Source organism: Alligator mississippiensis, chromosome 1 (genome assembly GCF_030867095.1).
Source record: "Alligator mississippiensis isolate rAllMis1 chromosome 1, rAllMis1, whole genome shotgun sequence".
Taxonomy (NCBI): Eukaryota; Metazoa; Chordata; order Crocodylia; family Alligatoridae; genus Alligator; species Alligator mississippiensis.
In genome coordinates this window covers 480,899,866-480,916,146 of record NC_081824.1, presented here as the reverse complement: position 1 = coordinate 480,916,146, position 16,281 = coordinate 480,899,866, and the positions used below count along the sequence as shown (strand labels likewise).

Below are 16,281 nucleotides of genomic sequence, written 5' to 3'. Positions count from 1 at the left end.
CAAAGGAGAGGTCATTCAGGATGGAAAGAGCTGCGCTGTGGAGACACTCCATTTTGAAATGAAATGTAGATTTAATGTCCAGGGTGCTGCATCCAGCTTTGAACCTCCCTCTCATTCTCTCCTCCCCTTCTCTTTCTGCCAAATGTATTTCTCAATGGACAGCAAACCTTTTTTGTGAAGACTGAAATAAAATTAAGGTATTAAATATGTGAGGTTTCTCTTTCTTGGACCTTTCATTTTCCCTGCTGGACAAGGCATGGGATGAAGGGTGCACTTTTGTTCTGCTGTTTTTCATTTGTAGCATGCTCTCCGTGCTGTTGAAATAACCTAGAGGAGTTAATCTCAGCCAGGGTGACTGGGCACTCTGGGGTGCCATCAGATTTTTTTTAATGGTGCCACACAAAATTAGTGCTGCTAGTTGTGTCTAGATCTGCATATGAATCATGAAGAAAATGCAGAAGTTTCAGAAAGGAATCAATAACGTAAATAAATTGCGGCTTTACTCTGCCATGTTTGCTTTGAAAAATCTGTTGGGGTTTTTTTTACTTTTTTAATTCGAAGAATAATAGAAAGTTGCAACAAATGAGCATACTTGCCAAGAATTAGCTCAGTTCACTAACATGCACATTGTATTCACCTGTATTGGCTGGGAATTGAACCCAGGTCTCCTACATGGCAAGTAGGAATTCTACCATTGAACCACCAATGCTTAAGGTAGCAAAATGCATGGTGAGGCCCCAGGAAAGAAAAGGTGATGGTGACTCTTCCCTCCACTCCAGTTCACTCCAAGGAGAAACAAGCCAAAGGTTTTGGGAGCTCTTCAATGCCATGGCCCAAAGCTGATCAATAAGCCCTGGCCACAACTGAAAGAAACAGCCTGCATTGGAAAAGAGGGGAAATGTCACCCTGGGGAAGTGATTGAGCCACCTTTGGTGTGTTTGTTTCTTTGTCTTGCTTGCACAAGGACCCCAAATCCCTTTTTGAGCTCCTGCTTTCCACGCAACTCCCTCCTTTGCTGGGCTGGGTGCTGGGGGATCCTGACCTGCAGTGATTAAAATCATCCGAGAATGTGGGCACCCAAGAGGGGCTGGATGGACATAGCAGATGCCCGCATGTGTGGTGTCTGTGCTACAGACTGGGCATTTGGCTGTTTCTTTCCCTTTTTCTGGATTGATTTTTGCAGTCATCCTTCACTGGCCCCAGGGCAAGAGGGGGGAGATTAAAAAAAAAAAAAATCCCCATGTTCCAAACCAAACCAGCCAAATCAACTCCAAATCTGTGAGTCTTTGCAGAACCATAAGTGACCTGACTACCGGCAAACATCCTCCAGCCCCATCTGGGACTTCAGATGTCCCCAACTCCTTTGAGGGGCATCCTACATGCTGGGGTTTGGATGCCCCCGAGTTTTGCTTGCCCTCAGCCATATGAATACAAGAGCAAGCTTGGGAGGAGTCTCCCATGTCCATAAAGTGACATAAAGCCAAGATCTCCCCACTCCAGCAGCTAAATTGGAGATGAATTAGGCACTACCTTTGTGGGTACTACACCCCTGCAAGGAAAGCGGTTGTCCCCCGGTGCGACTAGGAAAACTGCCTCGGTGGTCACGATGTTTCCCCCGCCAGGTAAGCAATGACTACACTTGATCTGATTTAATATATAAAGTTAAATATATTCATCCTCCATCACAAACCTTTCATCCTCCATCATAAACCTTTCATCACACAAGAAGAACTGCGCACGTGTTACAAAAAACACACCCATTCCCCCGGGGCTCCACACACCCACCCGCTGCCATAGTCCTTTGGTCCAAAGAAACCCTTTAGGGTTTAAAATCTCAGTTGATTCCCTGTCCTTTTTGCTGTCGATGTTGCTGTCACTCCCACTGCTGCTGATCCTGTCGCCGACCTCCTCGCTGTCATCGGGTCCGCTTATGTCACTGTCCTCTTTATTCTCACTGTCCAGTTCCCCTCCCGTTGGGCTCTGGAGCAGCCTGTGCCAAGCATCTCTCTTCCAGGTGGAGTTGACAGTCTCTTCTCTGTCCTCTCCTGCTGATTTCTGGTAGTGGGACTGGAGCTCACTCAGAAATGTGTTTGCACTTCATCTGATGATCGTGGAGTTAAAAGGAGAGAGAGCCCAGAGCAGAACAGCTTTCATGGGGAGTTTGCCTCCTCTCGGCATCTCCCCTCAGTCAGGAAGAGGAGAGCATGAGTCCCCAGCTCCACGGGCCCAGGGCTTTGTTCTGCATTTTTTAGAACACACTTGTCACACGATCAGTGCTACATGCTCATGCACACATGGCATATCAATGTCACAAATATACATGTACAACACCTGTGGACCAGATCCAGGCCATAGGCTGTATTTTCCCCACCCATGCAACATGGGGGAAGGCAAAGGAGAGGGAAGTTCAAGGAGAGAGCCAAGCCAAACACCTCCGGACTGGCAGAAGCATTGGAGGTGCAAGAAGCACAAGCTGGAGGCTGTGCTGAGATCTGAACTCAGATCACTGGATTCAGAGCTCAGAGGGTTGGCCATTACTGCAGAGGGGGCTCCCCCAGGCCTGCGTGGAAAAGGCTTGGCAGCCAGAGGCCACCCGCCCAGGGCAGCCTGTCCCCAGGATCCTGAGTGTCTGTGGGGAAGAGCTCCTCAAGCTGGTGGGGCAGCCTGACTCAAATCCACTTCTCCAACTGGGCAAGGCTTCGGAAAGAGGTCCTCCAGCCAGCCATGTGTAGCACCCCAAAACTCACAAGTCATTTGGTGCAATAAAGTGTGTTTCATGTTACAGAGCATCTCGCTTGGTTGTAAAGCATGATCATGTTTTCTGTGTGATTGTTGTATATCACGACTCCTACAGGACTGGAGCGGGCCACCTCCCATCCCCCTCCGACCATTGCCCCCAGATTCCTCCACACAACCTGTCACACCAGTTTACGGACTCTCCCCACATCCTGGACCCCCTGGGAATGGATGGGTCTGCATTAGCAGCCTTCAGTGAGGCTGCGTCTTGACTGGGGCCTTGTGATGAGGTCAGAAAAATGATTTAAGGTCAGGCCAGGTGGGCTGGGGGGCTCTCTCTGGTTGTCCCTAGGGTCCCTGGGGCAAAGTGGGCCTCCCCTACTAGCCACAGTGCTAGCTGCCCTACTTGCCTTTGGGCACGCCACCTACCTGACTGCCCTGCCATGTCTTGTTCTTAATTAACATGCTAATCAGGCAGGAGACTGCCCCTTCTTGCCCCGATGCAGGGGGCGCTATCTGCATCTCCGACCCTCCCCTACACTGCAGCCGGAGGCCGAGGCCCTGGTCGAGGGGTCTCAGCTGTGGCGGGCAGAGGAGAGAAGCTCCAGGGGAAAGTGATTAACCTGATCCATCATCAGTGCTGCTGGCCTCATCTCCATGAGTCTGGGGGATGTGCCCCCCCCAGGTCCCAGCTCCCTGTAACATGCTTATCTTGCCCCAGGGCACCGTGCATGTGAAGCTTGAGGAGGTGGCCCTGGAGAAGCTGGCAACTGCTGGGGTTTTGGGAACCTCTTGACTCCTGGCTGGAGCAGCCACAGCCCCATCCTATAGCTGTGTCCCTGGAGGAGGCAGGGCAGGGTGAAACCCCAGACCTTCAGGACGCGTCATCGCCTGTGCCCAAAAGGAGCCCTGCTACAGCAGGAGTCAGGTAATGTGCACATGCAGGGGAGGGCCTGGGTCTGGGTGCCTGAGCGGCGGTCCTGCGTTTGTGGTAAGAGGCTTAAATCTCTGTCCCTTCCCATCTCCAGCATGGGAGGAACCAAGTCTGTGGAGCTGCAGGGATGGGGTGGGAGAGGGCTCTGCGCTGGCAGCAGTCAGGGGAGAGCCCTGCATGCTTCTCGTTGCACATGTGCAGCACCCGGCACAAAGATCCTGTCTCGGCTGGGCCTTGTCATGCTGACAGGTAACAGTCAGTGATCCTGTTCCAGCCACTCCTCTCTCATGTGCTCATGGCCCTCTCTGCTCAGGATCGCACCAGTACAGGTGCTGGGGAAATGGGCTTCCCCGGGGGTGTTTTTAGCTGCTCTCACGCAGTGAACTCCAGGCCTCTGCCCTGCTGATGCTTCCCTTGACACAGAGACCTGGGTCAGCTCCCATGATAACTCCTTGGGCTTGTGCGCCAGACAAGGCCCTTGTCCAGGAGCAGGAGCGTGGCGGTGGGTCTGCCCTTCCAGCAGCACGAGGCCCTGTGCGGCAGTGGAAGACTTTCTTGGGCCAGAGTGTTTTGGTGGGACCAGTGCCCCAACAGAGCAGCTTCTCCTCTTGTCCCGGCATCCCGCTGGAAGCCACTCACACGCCTGGAAGCAGACTGGCCCCGTATTTCCCACACCCTGCCTTAAATCACAGCTTCTGGCACAGCACCAGCCTCCCTTGTCTGCCTCGCACTGCGGTTCTGGCCTGTTCATCAGTGGGAAACTCTCTTTTGCCAGAGCAGTGATGCAGGAATCAGTGCTGCAGCACATCCACTCTTCCTCTTCTCCCCACATCACCCTGGAGACCCTTCTTTTGTTTCCCTCCCCTTTAAACTGTGGGTGCTGACTCTGGAGTCCTGTGCGCGTCCCCCAAGGAGCTACTCTGCACTTGCTCCGTGGTGCGTGGTTCAGTGCTCAGCCCTCGGAGCAGAGAGGAGTCACTGGGGCACATCTCCACCTTCATGGCCAGGGAGGTCTAGTAGGAAGTGGTGAGAGACTTTGCCTCTTCCTTCTCCGTCCTCTCTGAGGCCTGTGGCTGCCCCAAGCAGATAGGAGTCTGGCAGAAGAGCAGGGGTTTCCTGTGCCAGCAGCACCGGGTCCAGCTGTGGCTCCTCTACCCCAGGCAGCAGGTGCAGGGGCCCTGAGCAAGGCTGAGCTGCAGCCTCCCGAGGAAAGGCCTGTGAACCTGGAGCTGCAGAGCACCTCCCCAGGGAGACTGGGGGAGAGGGGTCCCTGCCACCTGGGCCAAGTGCAGAAGGTGCAGAGCAGGTCTCCGAAGCAGGAGAGCATGGGGGGAGCAGGGCACCAGGTGCAGATGGGCGTGGGAGGGCAGCTGGGGAGAGTCCAGACCTGCAGGGAAGAGCTGGGCGATCTGAGAGACCTGAAGAGCTACAAGGGGAAGCTTCACTGGCAGCAGAGGCACATTCACACTCAGCAGGAGAGGAGGGACTCTGGGGAAAGCAGGAGCTGGCTTCCTCGTGCAAGTAGCCAGGAGTGCCAGCACTGGAAGGTCTGGTCAGAGTTGGTGGAGCCAGAGCTCCCTGCCTCTGGAAGCGCTGCCTTGGCTGCCTCTAGGGGCTGACCAGGCAGAAGCTTTTTAGACCAGAGGATCCAGGAAAGAGCCCCCGGGTCCTCTGCGACCCGGCCAGTGCCGGGGAGAGCGGGGCCAGGTTCTCTGCAGCTGAGCTTACCCAGGTCCCTGGGATGCAGGCAGCGGCAGGGCAGGCTCGCGGGCGGCTGCTTGCTCGGAGTGAGCAGCATGCCCCATGGGTGCAGGGAAAGCCCGTGTCTGCACAACACGCAGGAAAGTGCAATGAATCCGAGTCCCAGTCCCCTCGCAGTAGTGTCCGATGGGGATCCTCAGAGTGGATCCGGCCTGGCTGTCTGGAGGATCTCCCGCCTGCCCCGGGGCAGCCGGGCGGGGAGCACTACGGGGAATTTGGGGTGGCTGCAGCTAGCTGTTCTGCTAACACAACTGCAGCCGGTGGTCGGGGCACGACCGGTGCGCGCGGGGCGGGGAGAGGAGAGGAGAGGAGAGGAGAGGAGCACCCCCGGGCTGGCGGCGCTTTGCGGAGGACCCCGGGGGGGCGGGGCTGCAGGAGCCGCGTGCTCGGTCCCACTCTCTGCGCTGTGCCCCCATTGGCTGAGGCTTGTACAGGGGCGGGGCTTCTTTTTCTTGCTTTCGATGTCACTGAGGTGTCACCGGACTAGCGGCGCCGCTCCCCCGGGCCGGGCTCTGCCGCGATCCAGCCGGGCACACGCGTGCCTGCCGCAGCCCCGGGCCGTGCCCTGCCCCGCCCCGCCCCGCCCCGCGCTGCCTCCTCCCTGCCGGCCCGGCCCGGCCCGGCCCTGGCGCGGTGCGGTGCGGTGCGGCACGTCCCGCAGGGCCCAGCCCGGCGCGGGGCAGCGCTGGGGCGTGCCGTGCCCGAGGGCCGCGGGCTGCCGGGCGCTCAGCTGGGGGCAGCGCGCGCTGCTCTGGGGCTGCTCCCAGCGCTGGAGCAGCCTCGGGCCCCGCTCCGCCTCCGCCACCGCCACCGCCGCGGGGTCTGCCGGCCCCACCCGGCCCGTGCGCGGGCCCCGGGGCAGTCACCGCCACGGCAGCAGTGCCCGGCGGGACAGCGGCGTCCTGGGGACAAGGGGGGACAAGAGCTGCGCACTGGACCCCGTAGTGTCCAGAGAGCCCAGACCACCTAGCACCCCCTTCTCCTCCCCACCAGCCCCAGACCTACTAGCACCCTCCCAGCATCCCCCATTACTTCAGTGTCTCCTGGTTTCCTCCAGTGCATCCCAGCATCCCCCATTACCCCAGTGCCTCCCGGTATCCCCCAGTGCCTCCCAGCACCCTCCCAGGAGCTCCCATAACCCCCAGTATGCTCCCCAGCATGCCCCAGTACCTCCTAGTATTTTCCAATAATCTCCCAGTACACTCCCAGGACCTCCCATTACCCCCAGTGCCTCTCACTATCCTTCAGTACATCCCTGCACCCTCATAGGATTTTGTATTACCCAGAGTGCCTCCCAGTACCCCCAGTAGATACCACTACCCTCCCAGGATCCCCCATTACCTCCAGTGCCTCTCAGTATTACCCAGTGGATCCCAGCACCTTCCCAGGGTCCCCCATTTCCACAGTGCTTCCCAGTATCCCCCAGTAGCCCCCAATATGGTGCCAGGGTTGGTCCCAGCAGGCCAACTGACAGCCCATTAGCCCATTCCTTATTCAGGCCAGGTTCTTTGAGTAGATGGGATGTTTTATATTAGACTGAGTCATTGGAAAAAAGTTCTTAGTAAACTTTCTGGCACAATCCTTATTCGATTGGAATAATTCCAGTCAAATTTATCATTCAGTAATTCGAATGATATGGAAATGGAATCATTTATTCCAGTGTCCCCTTATTCGATTCCACAATCCAAGTACTTAGTGCAGTGGCATGGGGGTGGGGGTGGGGGTGGGGGGCAGTCAGTTGGCAGCTGGGCAGGGCCGTGTCACACTTTGAGCCAGGCAGGATGGCACTCGGGGGTCTTCAGGACAGTCTCTTGGTGGCATCAACAGGAAATTTGGGGTGGACTGAGAAGTATTTTGCCTCCAAATCCCAATTATTCATTTACAGGGGTGTAGGTTGTAGCCATGTTGGTTTAAGGACATAGGCAGGCAAGGTTCTTTGGGTGAATTTGATATCTTTTATTAGACCAACTTAAATAGTTGGGGGAAAGAAACTTAGCAAGCTTTTGGGTTTAAAAACCTGTCATCAGGCTGAGGAAGCCTCTACAGTTGGTGTGTGCTCTTCCTGGATGGCAGGAATAGCAACGAAGCCAGAGGCTGGGCTGGTCTGCATGGAAGACAGGCCGTCAGTGAAGATGTAAGTTGAGTCAGTGGGTGGGAGACGGGCTGGGTGGCGGGGAGAAGGGGGATGCATGTAGTAGTTAAATAGTGGGACAGTACCTGGGGAGTCAGAGGTCAGGCAGGATGTAACGTGTCATAAATCCAATGTCTATATTTAGTCCATGATGTTTTGTATCCAGAAGGTTGATGAAGTGAAGTTCGTAGGCTCGTCTCTGAGAAGTGTTGTGTAAGTTCCCTTTGAGGATTAGACCTGCGAGACTGGAGAGAGAGTGGTTTTCTTGTGAGAAGTGTGCCCCACCGCTCATTGGGAATTCCTGTCTTTGATAGATTGTCGGTGAGCGCTCGTTCTGGTGCGCAGGTGTTGTTTGGTCTCTCATTTATTCATGTAGGGCTGTCTTCCTGACACAGAGCTGGTGAGGGGGTGGGGTGGCAGGGCTGCAGGTCGGGAGTGAGGGGTGTCCCAGCGACCTGCAGAGGGATTGGGATTGAGAGCATGGTCAGGGGTAGAAAGGTAAGAAAGATTTATTGACTTAACAAAAATACAACCACGCGAAGTAACAAAACAAACAACGACAGACAAAAGCAATTCACATTGGCAACTTATTGGCAGTCCTCTCTGATGCCTGATACACAGCAACCTTCTTTTCCTCAAAGATCAGTGAAGTCAGGCGTCCCCGAACGACACTGTCCAAAGGGGTACCGGAAAGGACCCTGGGATGCAGTTCTTGGGCTCTTCGAGGTCCACGGGCCCACTGATCCGGGCAACAGCTACTAATTCTTTTACAGAGCTGTATCTTCCTTCCGCCTGGTTTCCAAATATTCCAGCTCATTTAAAGCTTCTGAATGGTTCTGATCACGTACAACCACTCAGATTCCTTTTACTTAACTGTCCTTAGACTGACCAATAGCAGTACAAGCCTTGCATTCCTTTGGTAAGGTAATTTTAACTATGCCACATGGCCTTACTACTTCAAGGCTTTGCTAAATTTACTAGGCCTTACTTTATACAAGTCCTCACTACATCTTAATCTTTAATTAGGTTTTTAGCAACAACATATAGCTTAATATCTAAACAAATACAGAAAAACACTTAGTTTAATCTTCATAGAGCCTTCAGCAAGCACCTTTATCACACAGACATAATTTCAGCTGTCACAAGGGGCACCGGCAGGGCTGGGGGGTCAGGGCGCAGAGCAGTGTGGTAGCACACGTGGGTGTAGGCTGGATGTGCAGCTCCATCCTGTGTCACTGAGGACCTATGTAAACATTTTCTGTTGAAGTGTGAGCTGGTTTGTGATGCTGCTGCCACTGTCAGCACGACTCCACCTTACTCAGGCGTTCACCGAGGGTTGAGCCCCAGCCTCTGTTCGCTATTGAGACTCAGTCACAGTTCACTGTAAAATTTGTCAAAAAGCCACACCTGGCCACAGGAAGCAACAAATCAGTGTGTCTGTAGGAGATGTACCCGTCCCCTTTGTGACTCCCCCCAGTCCCACCATGCAACTCTGACCACAAGTTCTACTTCCTGTTTTCGTTACCAAAGCAAGCACACAGCCCACCTGCCCACACACGTACACACACACACACATCCACCCCCCCACCCCACTGTCTGTGACACACAGGGGCACACACATTCTGCAAGGGTTTGGGAAACACACACACATGCTCAACACAAGTCTCTGCAGGCCACACATATACAACCCAAGTGTCCCGGACACCCATGCACAGACAGACACCTCTGAGATGCACCTGGTTCTGGGGTAGGCGCCAGGGGCTGTGTACAGCAGGGCCCCTAATGCAGTTGGGGCCCGGGCTGAGAGAGGCTTGGATGCCTGGGCTCTCTGGGAAGGGGAGGAGAGAGCATGGGGGACTGGGAGCCTGGACACCTGGGTTCTTCCTGTTCTCCCCTCAAATCCCCCACCCTGGAGGATGTCAGAGAGGGACTGAGTCCTAAGTTGCACTCCAGTGCCCAGCCATGCTGCCTTGCACTGCGTCTGTGCCAGGGCCCGTTGTCTCCACCCACCCTGGGCACCAGGTCACACCTGCATCTACCTCCAGGCTTCCAGTTGCACCCCTTCTCCCCCAGCACCCAGCTGCCCCACTTTTCTCCCCATCGTGGTAGTGTGCATGTGATGGGAGGCAGCAGACATGGGCATGGGGGAGAGATGGCTCTCCCCAGAGCAGAGGGTAGCACATGCATGCAGAACCAGGTATCCATGGACAGGATGGTGGGGGCAGGGGTCAAAGGACATGTGCATTGGGCTGGAGGGGTGCAAGGGGAGGGGTAGTGGAGCAGAGACCCCCCTGCTGCCCCCCAGCTCCAGCTAGTGACTCCCTGAGGGAAGTGGAGGGGGTCTCATGCCTGTCTGTGAACCTCCCACTGCTGCCCCCGAGCTGTGGATGAGCTCAGGACCCCCAGCCAACTGCATCTGGGAGGCAACCAGGAGCCTCCAGCCATCAGCCACTCAAGGCTGTGGCCCAAGGGGGGCAAATCCACTCCCCAAACTGGAACTGACCCCCCCACACACACACTGGGGCCCTCCACAGTGCCAGCAGGCCCAGGGCTGGGGCCTTTGGGTCCAGAGGGACTGGGGGGGGGGGTGGGAGGGTATAACCCCCCAAACACCTGGATAAATCAGGGTGCAGTGATTGAGTACTTCCCATCACGGGGCTGTGGGTCAGGAGTGAGGAGCACCAGCAAGGGTGCAGGGGGAGGGGCTGTGGGTCAGGAGTGAGGGGCATCAGCAGGGCTGGGGGGGAGGGGGCTGCAGTTGGGAGTGAGGGGCACTGGCAGAGCTCTGGGGGGAGGCACTGGGGTCGGGAGTGAAGAGCACTAGCAGGGCTGGGGGGTGAAAGCAGAAGGGTCCATTAACACAAGAGGGTGGGGGCTGGGTGTGGAGCTGGATCCTGAGCAGGACAGAAGTAAAGTTTTGTGTTAAAGTGTGTGAACTTTTGGCAAAGCAGGAGTTGAGAGTCCCAGGGGGCGAGGACTAGACCCCCAGGCATGAGGGCTGGGTGGGCAGTGACTGCGGGGACTCAGATGTCCATGTGGGGAGAGCCGTGGGGTGCAGCGACCAGGCCCCGTCACGCCCCTGGTGCAGGCAGGGCTTGGGCTGGCTGGGGCACACGCTGGTGGCACCTCTGGGGCTGCAGTGGGGTCCCTGCTCTGGGCAGCTGCAGCATCCCCTGCTCGGGCTCTGCTCCCGGGCCTCACTGCCCCGAGGGGAGGCTCCCGGTGCCGCACTGCACCCGCACAGAGAAGCACCGCTCTGCTTTCCAGCCTAGACTCATCCTGGATGGTTTCACCTGCCCCTTGCTCCCCCTACCTTTGGCTTCCCCAATGCTGTAGTTGTGTCCCGTCAGCCTTGTCCTCTGTGAATAGAGACCCCAGCTGTCCCAGTGCTGCCCCCCCACCCCCCATGGTTTTAGCTCTGCCCCTGCCCAGCCTGGCAGCCCTGGGGGGCATCTGCTTCCTGGGGCTGTGACCCTTACCAGGGCCTGGATCTGTGCGTTTCAGGGTCTCGCACTCTCCAGTCCATGGAGCTGCAGAAAGACGGCAGCACTGGAGGCTACATGCGGTTCAGCTGAGATGGGGCAGATTTCATCAGCTATGACCCGAGAACACACACCTGGGTAGCAGGAACAACGCAGGCCCAGGTCACCCAGCGCAGGTGGAATGAGGATAAGGCCATGCTTTAGCATGCAGGAGCCTGCCTGGAGGAGACCTGCAGCAAGTGGCTGCGGCAGTACCTGCAGCACGGGAAGGCAGCGCTGCAGAGCAGTGAGTCCCGGTGTCACCGCCCAGGACAGCACTGACCGGGCGCCCCCTCACCCCAGGGAATGCCTGCCCCATCCCCCTGTGTCCAGGATGGCGACCACTGCTTCTTGGTCTTGCTGCTGGGCGAGACCCCAGCACAGCTGTAGGACACGGTGCCCCTGTCCCTGCTCTGGTCAGGCCTCCCAGCTGGGCAGAGCCCACGTGGTGTCCCTGCCCTGGCCGTGTGTCTGAGAACCAGAGATCAGCTGTGTCGAACCCTGTTCCTGCAGCCCTGAGCCCAGCGCAGCCGTGTCTACCGTCCCCCACACTCCTTCCCCAACACTGCCTGCTCCTGCCTCAAATGGGCGCTGGAGCCAGTTTGTGTGGCCCGGTGCAGGCCCAGCCCGGGCTCCTGGCAGGGGTGCTGAGGGCCCAACAGGGCAGTCACTCTAGCAGGGGTCTCCTCCCTCCCAGAGCGTCCCGTGGCACAGGTGAGCGACAAGCCATCATCCTGGGGCGGACGCACCGCCCTAGCCTGCCAGGTCCATGGCTTCTGCCCCAAGGACGTGGCTGCCGTCTGGCTGAAAAATGGGGAGGTGCAGCCCCAGGAGACGAGCCATGCAGGGGTCCTTCCCAGCGGAGATGGGACCTACCAGACCTGGGCCACCATCGAGATTGACCCGAGCAGCAACCACAACTACGCCTGCAGCGTGGGGCACGAGAGCCTGGGGGCAGCTCTGAGAGTGGCCTGGGACAAGGGCCGGACGGGTGAGTGACCCCCGCACGGGGAGGGAGAAGAAACGTGGTGCTCAGGAGGGAGGAGCTGACTGACCCCACTGAGCAGGGAGGAATTGGGGGGTCAGAGGATGCAGGGGTACTGATGGGGAGGGGGGACTGGGCCCATGCAGCGTTGGCAACAGGTCTGGGGGTTCCCCTCACTCACAGACCCCTTCCCTCTTCCAGAGTCCAACCCAATGCTGACTGGGCATCATTACTGGTGTTGTGTGGGTCATTGCAGGTGTTTACTGCCACAGTAAGTGCTAGGAAAAGCCCTTGGAGCCAGGCCGTGCCCAGGCCTTGGTGCAGGGGAGCAGGAAGGGCTCATCACTGCTGTGCCTGGGACCTGGGAGGACAGTGCATTCTCCAGCTGCTCTGGGCTCCCAGGCCCACATGTCCCAGGGGTGGCAGCAACTGGGGCTGGGGACAGGTCTCACCCTCGCTTCCGTAGAGCTAGCAGCTCCGGCTGGGTGTGGGGCCACGGAGCTCCTGGAAATCCCACCCCCTTGGCGTGAGCTCTGGGTGAGGGGCAGGAGCAGGGTCAGCCCAGGGGTGCGGAGCAGGGGGTCAGCCCTGGCCAGCCCCTGGCACCTGGCACTTGGTCCCCATGGCTGCAGGGCAGGGGCAGTGCAAAGGGCTCCTGACTTCACTGCCAACAGCTCCTGTCTCCCTAGCTGTCCTGTGCCCTGGGGTGCCGAGGGGGCCAAGTGCCAGGAGAGCTGTGTGACCATGGGTCTGCACCAGCCCTTGTGCTCCTGGGGGAGAGGGGCAGAGCGGGGGTGTCTGATGACATCCCAGGAAGCCTGGGAAGGGGCTGCAGCCCAGGCACTGCTGGGAGCAGAGCTGGCGCAGCGCAGGGGACCCCACAGTGGGCGGTGTGTTGGGGGGGGCATCTCCTCCCCTCGGTGCAGGGAGTGACCCCGGGTGGAGCTGAGTGCCAGGTCAGTGTCTGCCCACTGCTGCCGTCCCTCCAGCTGCTACGTCTCCTGTGTCTCGTTTCCAGTTTAACGGATCCAGGTGGAGCCTGCGCTGCCTCCGGAGGGGCCCAGGGAGGAGGAGCGGGAACAGCAAAAAACATGGAGCGCCAGCCCATTCACACCTTTCAAACACCTTCATTTCAGCCTTGATTTAGCCCATAAACCTGCACTTATTTCACCCTTGCCCAGGCCTTATCTTGCCAGAGCAGAGATCCTTGCTGTGGGGTTGCAAATAGCTGGCATATGAAATGAGAGCAGCTTGGCTGCAGCCGGCCAGGGCAATGGGGTGGGATTTGGGTGCTGCTTGTTGCAGGTTTGGACCCGAGTTTCCTTTTTATTACAAGAACAGGCAGAGGTGAGATGTCCTTGGTGATGATTCTCCCCAGGCAGATGGGCAGGGCGTACACTGCACGGGGCAGTGCCTGGCCCTAGGGCAGCGGTGCTCAACCTTTTGGCCAGCTGAGCAATTGGGGCTGTCTGCAGCCGTACTGGGCTGTGGTACCTGGCCCCAGCCCTGTCTGCCCCCACGTGCTGGGGTTGGGTCCTGGGGGGCCAGGCACCCATTCTGCCCTCTGCATCAGGGTTCAAATGCTGCTCCCCTGCCCTGCTGCAAATATCCATGCTGTGAGGAGTGCCATAGGCTGGACACCCTGTCCCCATGGTGCAGAGGTGCTCCCCCTGCCCTGGAGTATCCCTGTGCTGAGTTGATGGCATGTTCAGCCTCAGCCTATTTTTCCAGGGCGGTTCAGCGTGTGGGGTTGCTTTGTGCTGCTCCAGCTTGCTCCGTGCACAGCACCTGGTCCCTTCAGCCTGGGATGACCCCAGGATGGCCATGGGCACAGGACACACAAAAGCCTGATATAAAGCAGCTTGTGGTCTAGCCGGGCACCAGGTGCCTGGACAGTCCCAGGTCAGGGCACTGGCAGAGGAGGCCAAATGCTCTGACCTTTGACCCTGGACATTGCTTTGGACAATGCGATCCTTTTTCCCTTTTCTTCCCTTTTTTTCCTTGGGGTTGGGGGTGCCAGGTGAGGAGAGTGTAACAGCTTCTTCTGTATGTACATAATGAAGTGTACATCTGTGTGTGTGGCTGTATGTTCGCTTATAAATTGACAATGGCTAATCCTGTCTGCTGGAAACCTTCCAAAGTCACTGAATACCATCCAAAGAAAATGATAGGTGGGTTAATTTTTACTTGACCCTTTTTGGGGCTTCCAGTGACTGGGATTACTTCACTTCTCAGACAGCAACCTGGTACCACTGCATTTTGGATAGTTATTTCAATTATATTGTCATTATTATATGGATCTATTTTTTTCCACTCCACATTAAATGTTAAATATGTTGTACTAGATTCTTTAAAAATAAACAATATTTTTTACCTTAATGTGTTGTACTAAGCTCTTTGAAATGAACACACACTGCAATTACAGGAATAATGGCCCAGGGAAGAGCGGGCACTTCAGGTAGTTAGAAAATAAATGTGCACCGAGGGTTGTGCTCACACACGTGTGCGCTGTTGGGTTTGTCTCCCCCCAGCCCCTGTGCGAAGGTCTCTGGCCGGGCAGGGCCCGCACAGGGTGGGGTTGGGGTGCTGGAGGTCCCTGCTCTCTGCCGTCCCCCAGCAGCACCCCCGTCCCACCGCGTCCCCCCGGCCAGGCCTGGTCTGAGCCTGCTGCTGGGGGTGGCCCAGCTGCGTCCTGTGTCTGTATGGGAACTGCCCCCGGGGCAGGCGGTGCCAGGCAGTGCCTGTCTATGGGCAGCGGGTCTGTGTGAGGACAGGACCCTCCTGCTGCTGTGGGGTCACTGCCCACCATCCCCCCACCCTAAGTAGCCCCCACACTGGGACTGGGAAGCCAGGAGAGACAGGGCCAGGCCCAGAGAAGAACAACTCGTGCCTGCGTGAGCTCTTTATTGCACAAAACCCCTGGCACAGCCCAGCCCCGGCTCCCAGACCCCTGCCCCAGGAGCCCCCAACATGCAGGTAACTGCAGGCTCCCGCAGTGGGGCAGAGCAGAGCCCCCCCCCCACATCCTCCCTGCTCCCTCCTCCCCCAACACCTTCCCCCAGGACAGATGCCCGCTCCCTGCCAGGCTACAGCCCCACGGGGATGCACAGGGCTCCTTCCCTGGGTGGGGGTCACTCTCGCGCTGCCCCTGCCCAGGGGTTGTAGGGCCCTGAGCTATGAGCTTGGCCTGCAGCCCCTGCTCCATCCTGTCCATCTGGAGCAGGGCCATGGGCAGCTCACCCACTGGAGGGGCAGGCAGGGCCCCCCCACATCCTGATGCTCCTTGAGGCAGCTGGGGTGGGCATGGCCGCTGCACACGGCTGCGTCTCCTCCTCGATGCCAAAGCTGTGCAGTCTCCATGGTGGGCACGGCCTCATGGCCACCCGTGCAGAGCAGGCGGTGGGGTCCTGGATAGCGGCAGCATGGGCTGGTGGCGAGGGATGCGTCCCACATGCTGCCAGCATGTTGCATGACTGATGTCCTTGGTCATGTCACCTCACCACCCCCGCGGGTGCTCCTGGGTCTGATATCTGGGGACAACAGTGCCTGCTCCCGTGGTCCTCACCCTTCTCAGGGCCCACAGAAACCCCCGAGCGGTGGAGCTCGCAGGGACCTGCGGGGTCATGTCCAGTCCAAGCCCTGCCAGAGTCGGCATTGGCCCCATCTGGACCAGCCCGTGTCCTAGCTTTGAGTAACATGACAGTCACCCCGACTCCACCCCTGGCATTGCCACGACCCTGGTCACGGGGAGCAGGGTCTGGGGATCCGGAGATTGGTCTGTGCCCCAGACACCCCCGCCGGGGCCAGGCTGTGTAGAGGAAGGGACCCTGAGGCTTAGGAAAGGGACTCCCAGGCCCAACATGGTGGCGGGGGGGCCCTGCCCGGAGGTCTCAACGTGGCACAACACCCACCAGACCTCGTTGTGAGGCCCCGCCGAGGATAATCACTCACCCCAGGTCCCGCGCTCTGCCCTGCCCTGCCGGCCTGGCGGGACTCCCGAGGCACAGGTCAGGGCTGGGGGGTGCGCGGCATGGACACACGAGTCCATTCTGCCCCCGTCCCTCTGCCTGTCGGGATCCTCCCGGGTGGAGCTAGAACCTCTTGCTCTGTGGCGTAGCACGGGCAGAGCCATTGTGGGTGCCCAGTGGGGAAGGGAGGGGATAGGGATGGGGGGTCAGGCTGCTGGGGAGAGCTGGGCATGCATGCATGCACA

General features: G+C 58.1%; 1 protein-coding gene and 1 non-coding gene across 2 annotated transcripts; one reads left to right on the top strand and one right to left on the bottom strand.

The window, feature by feature from the left end:
* Positions 1–638: 638 nt before the first annotated feature.
* TRNAG-GCC (transfer RNA glycine (anticodon GCC)) lies at positions 639–709 on the bottom strand. The gene has a single exon. It is a non-coding gene; the product is annotated as a tRNA-Gly (tRNA).
* Positions 710–1,606: 897 nt separating this feature from the next.
* LOC132249554 (major histocompatibility complex class I-related gene protein-like) lies at positions 1,607–14,447 on the top strand. The gene is made up of 4 exons (XM_059724915.1): positions 1,607–1,622; positions 11,760–12,074; positions 12,270–12,339; positions 13,087–14,447. The coding sequence occupies exons 1-4, from the start codon at positions 1,607–1,609 to the stop codon at positions 13,208–13,210; spliced, it is 525 nt and encodes a 174-aa protein (XP_059580898.1). The 3' UTR covers positions 13,211–14,447.
* The last annotated feature ends 1,834 nt before the right edge of the window (positions 14,448–16,281 follow it).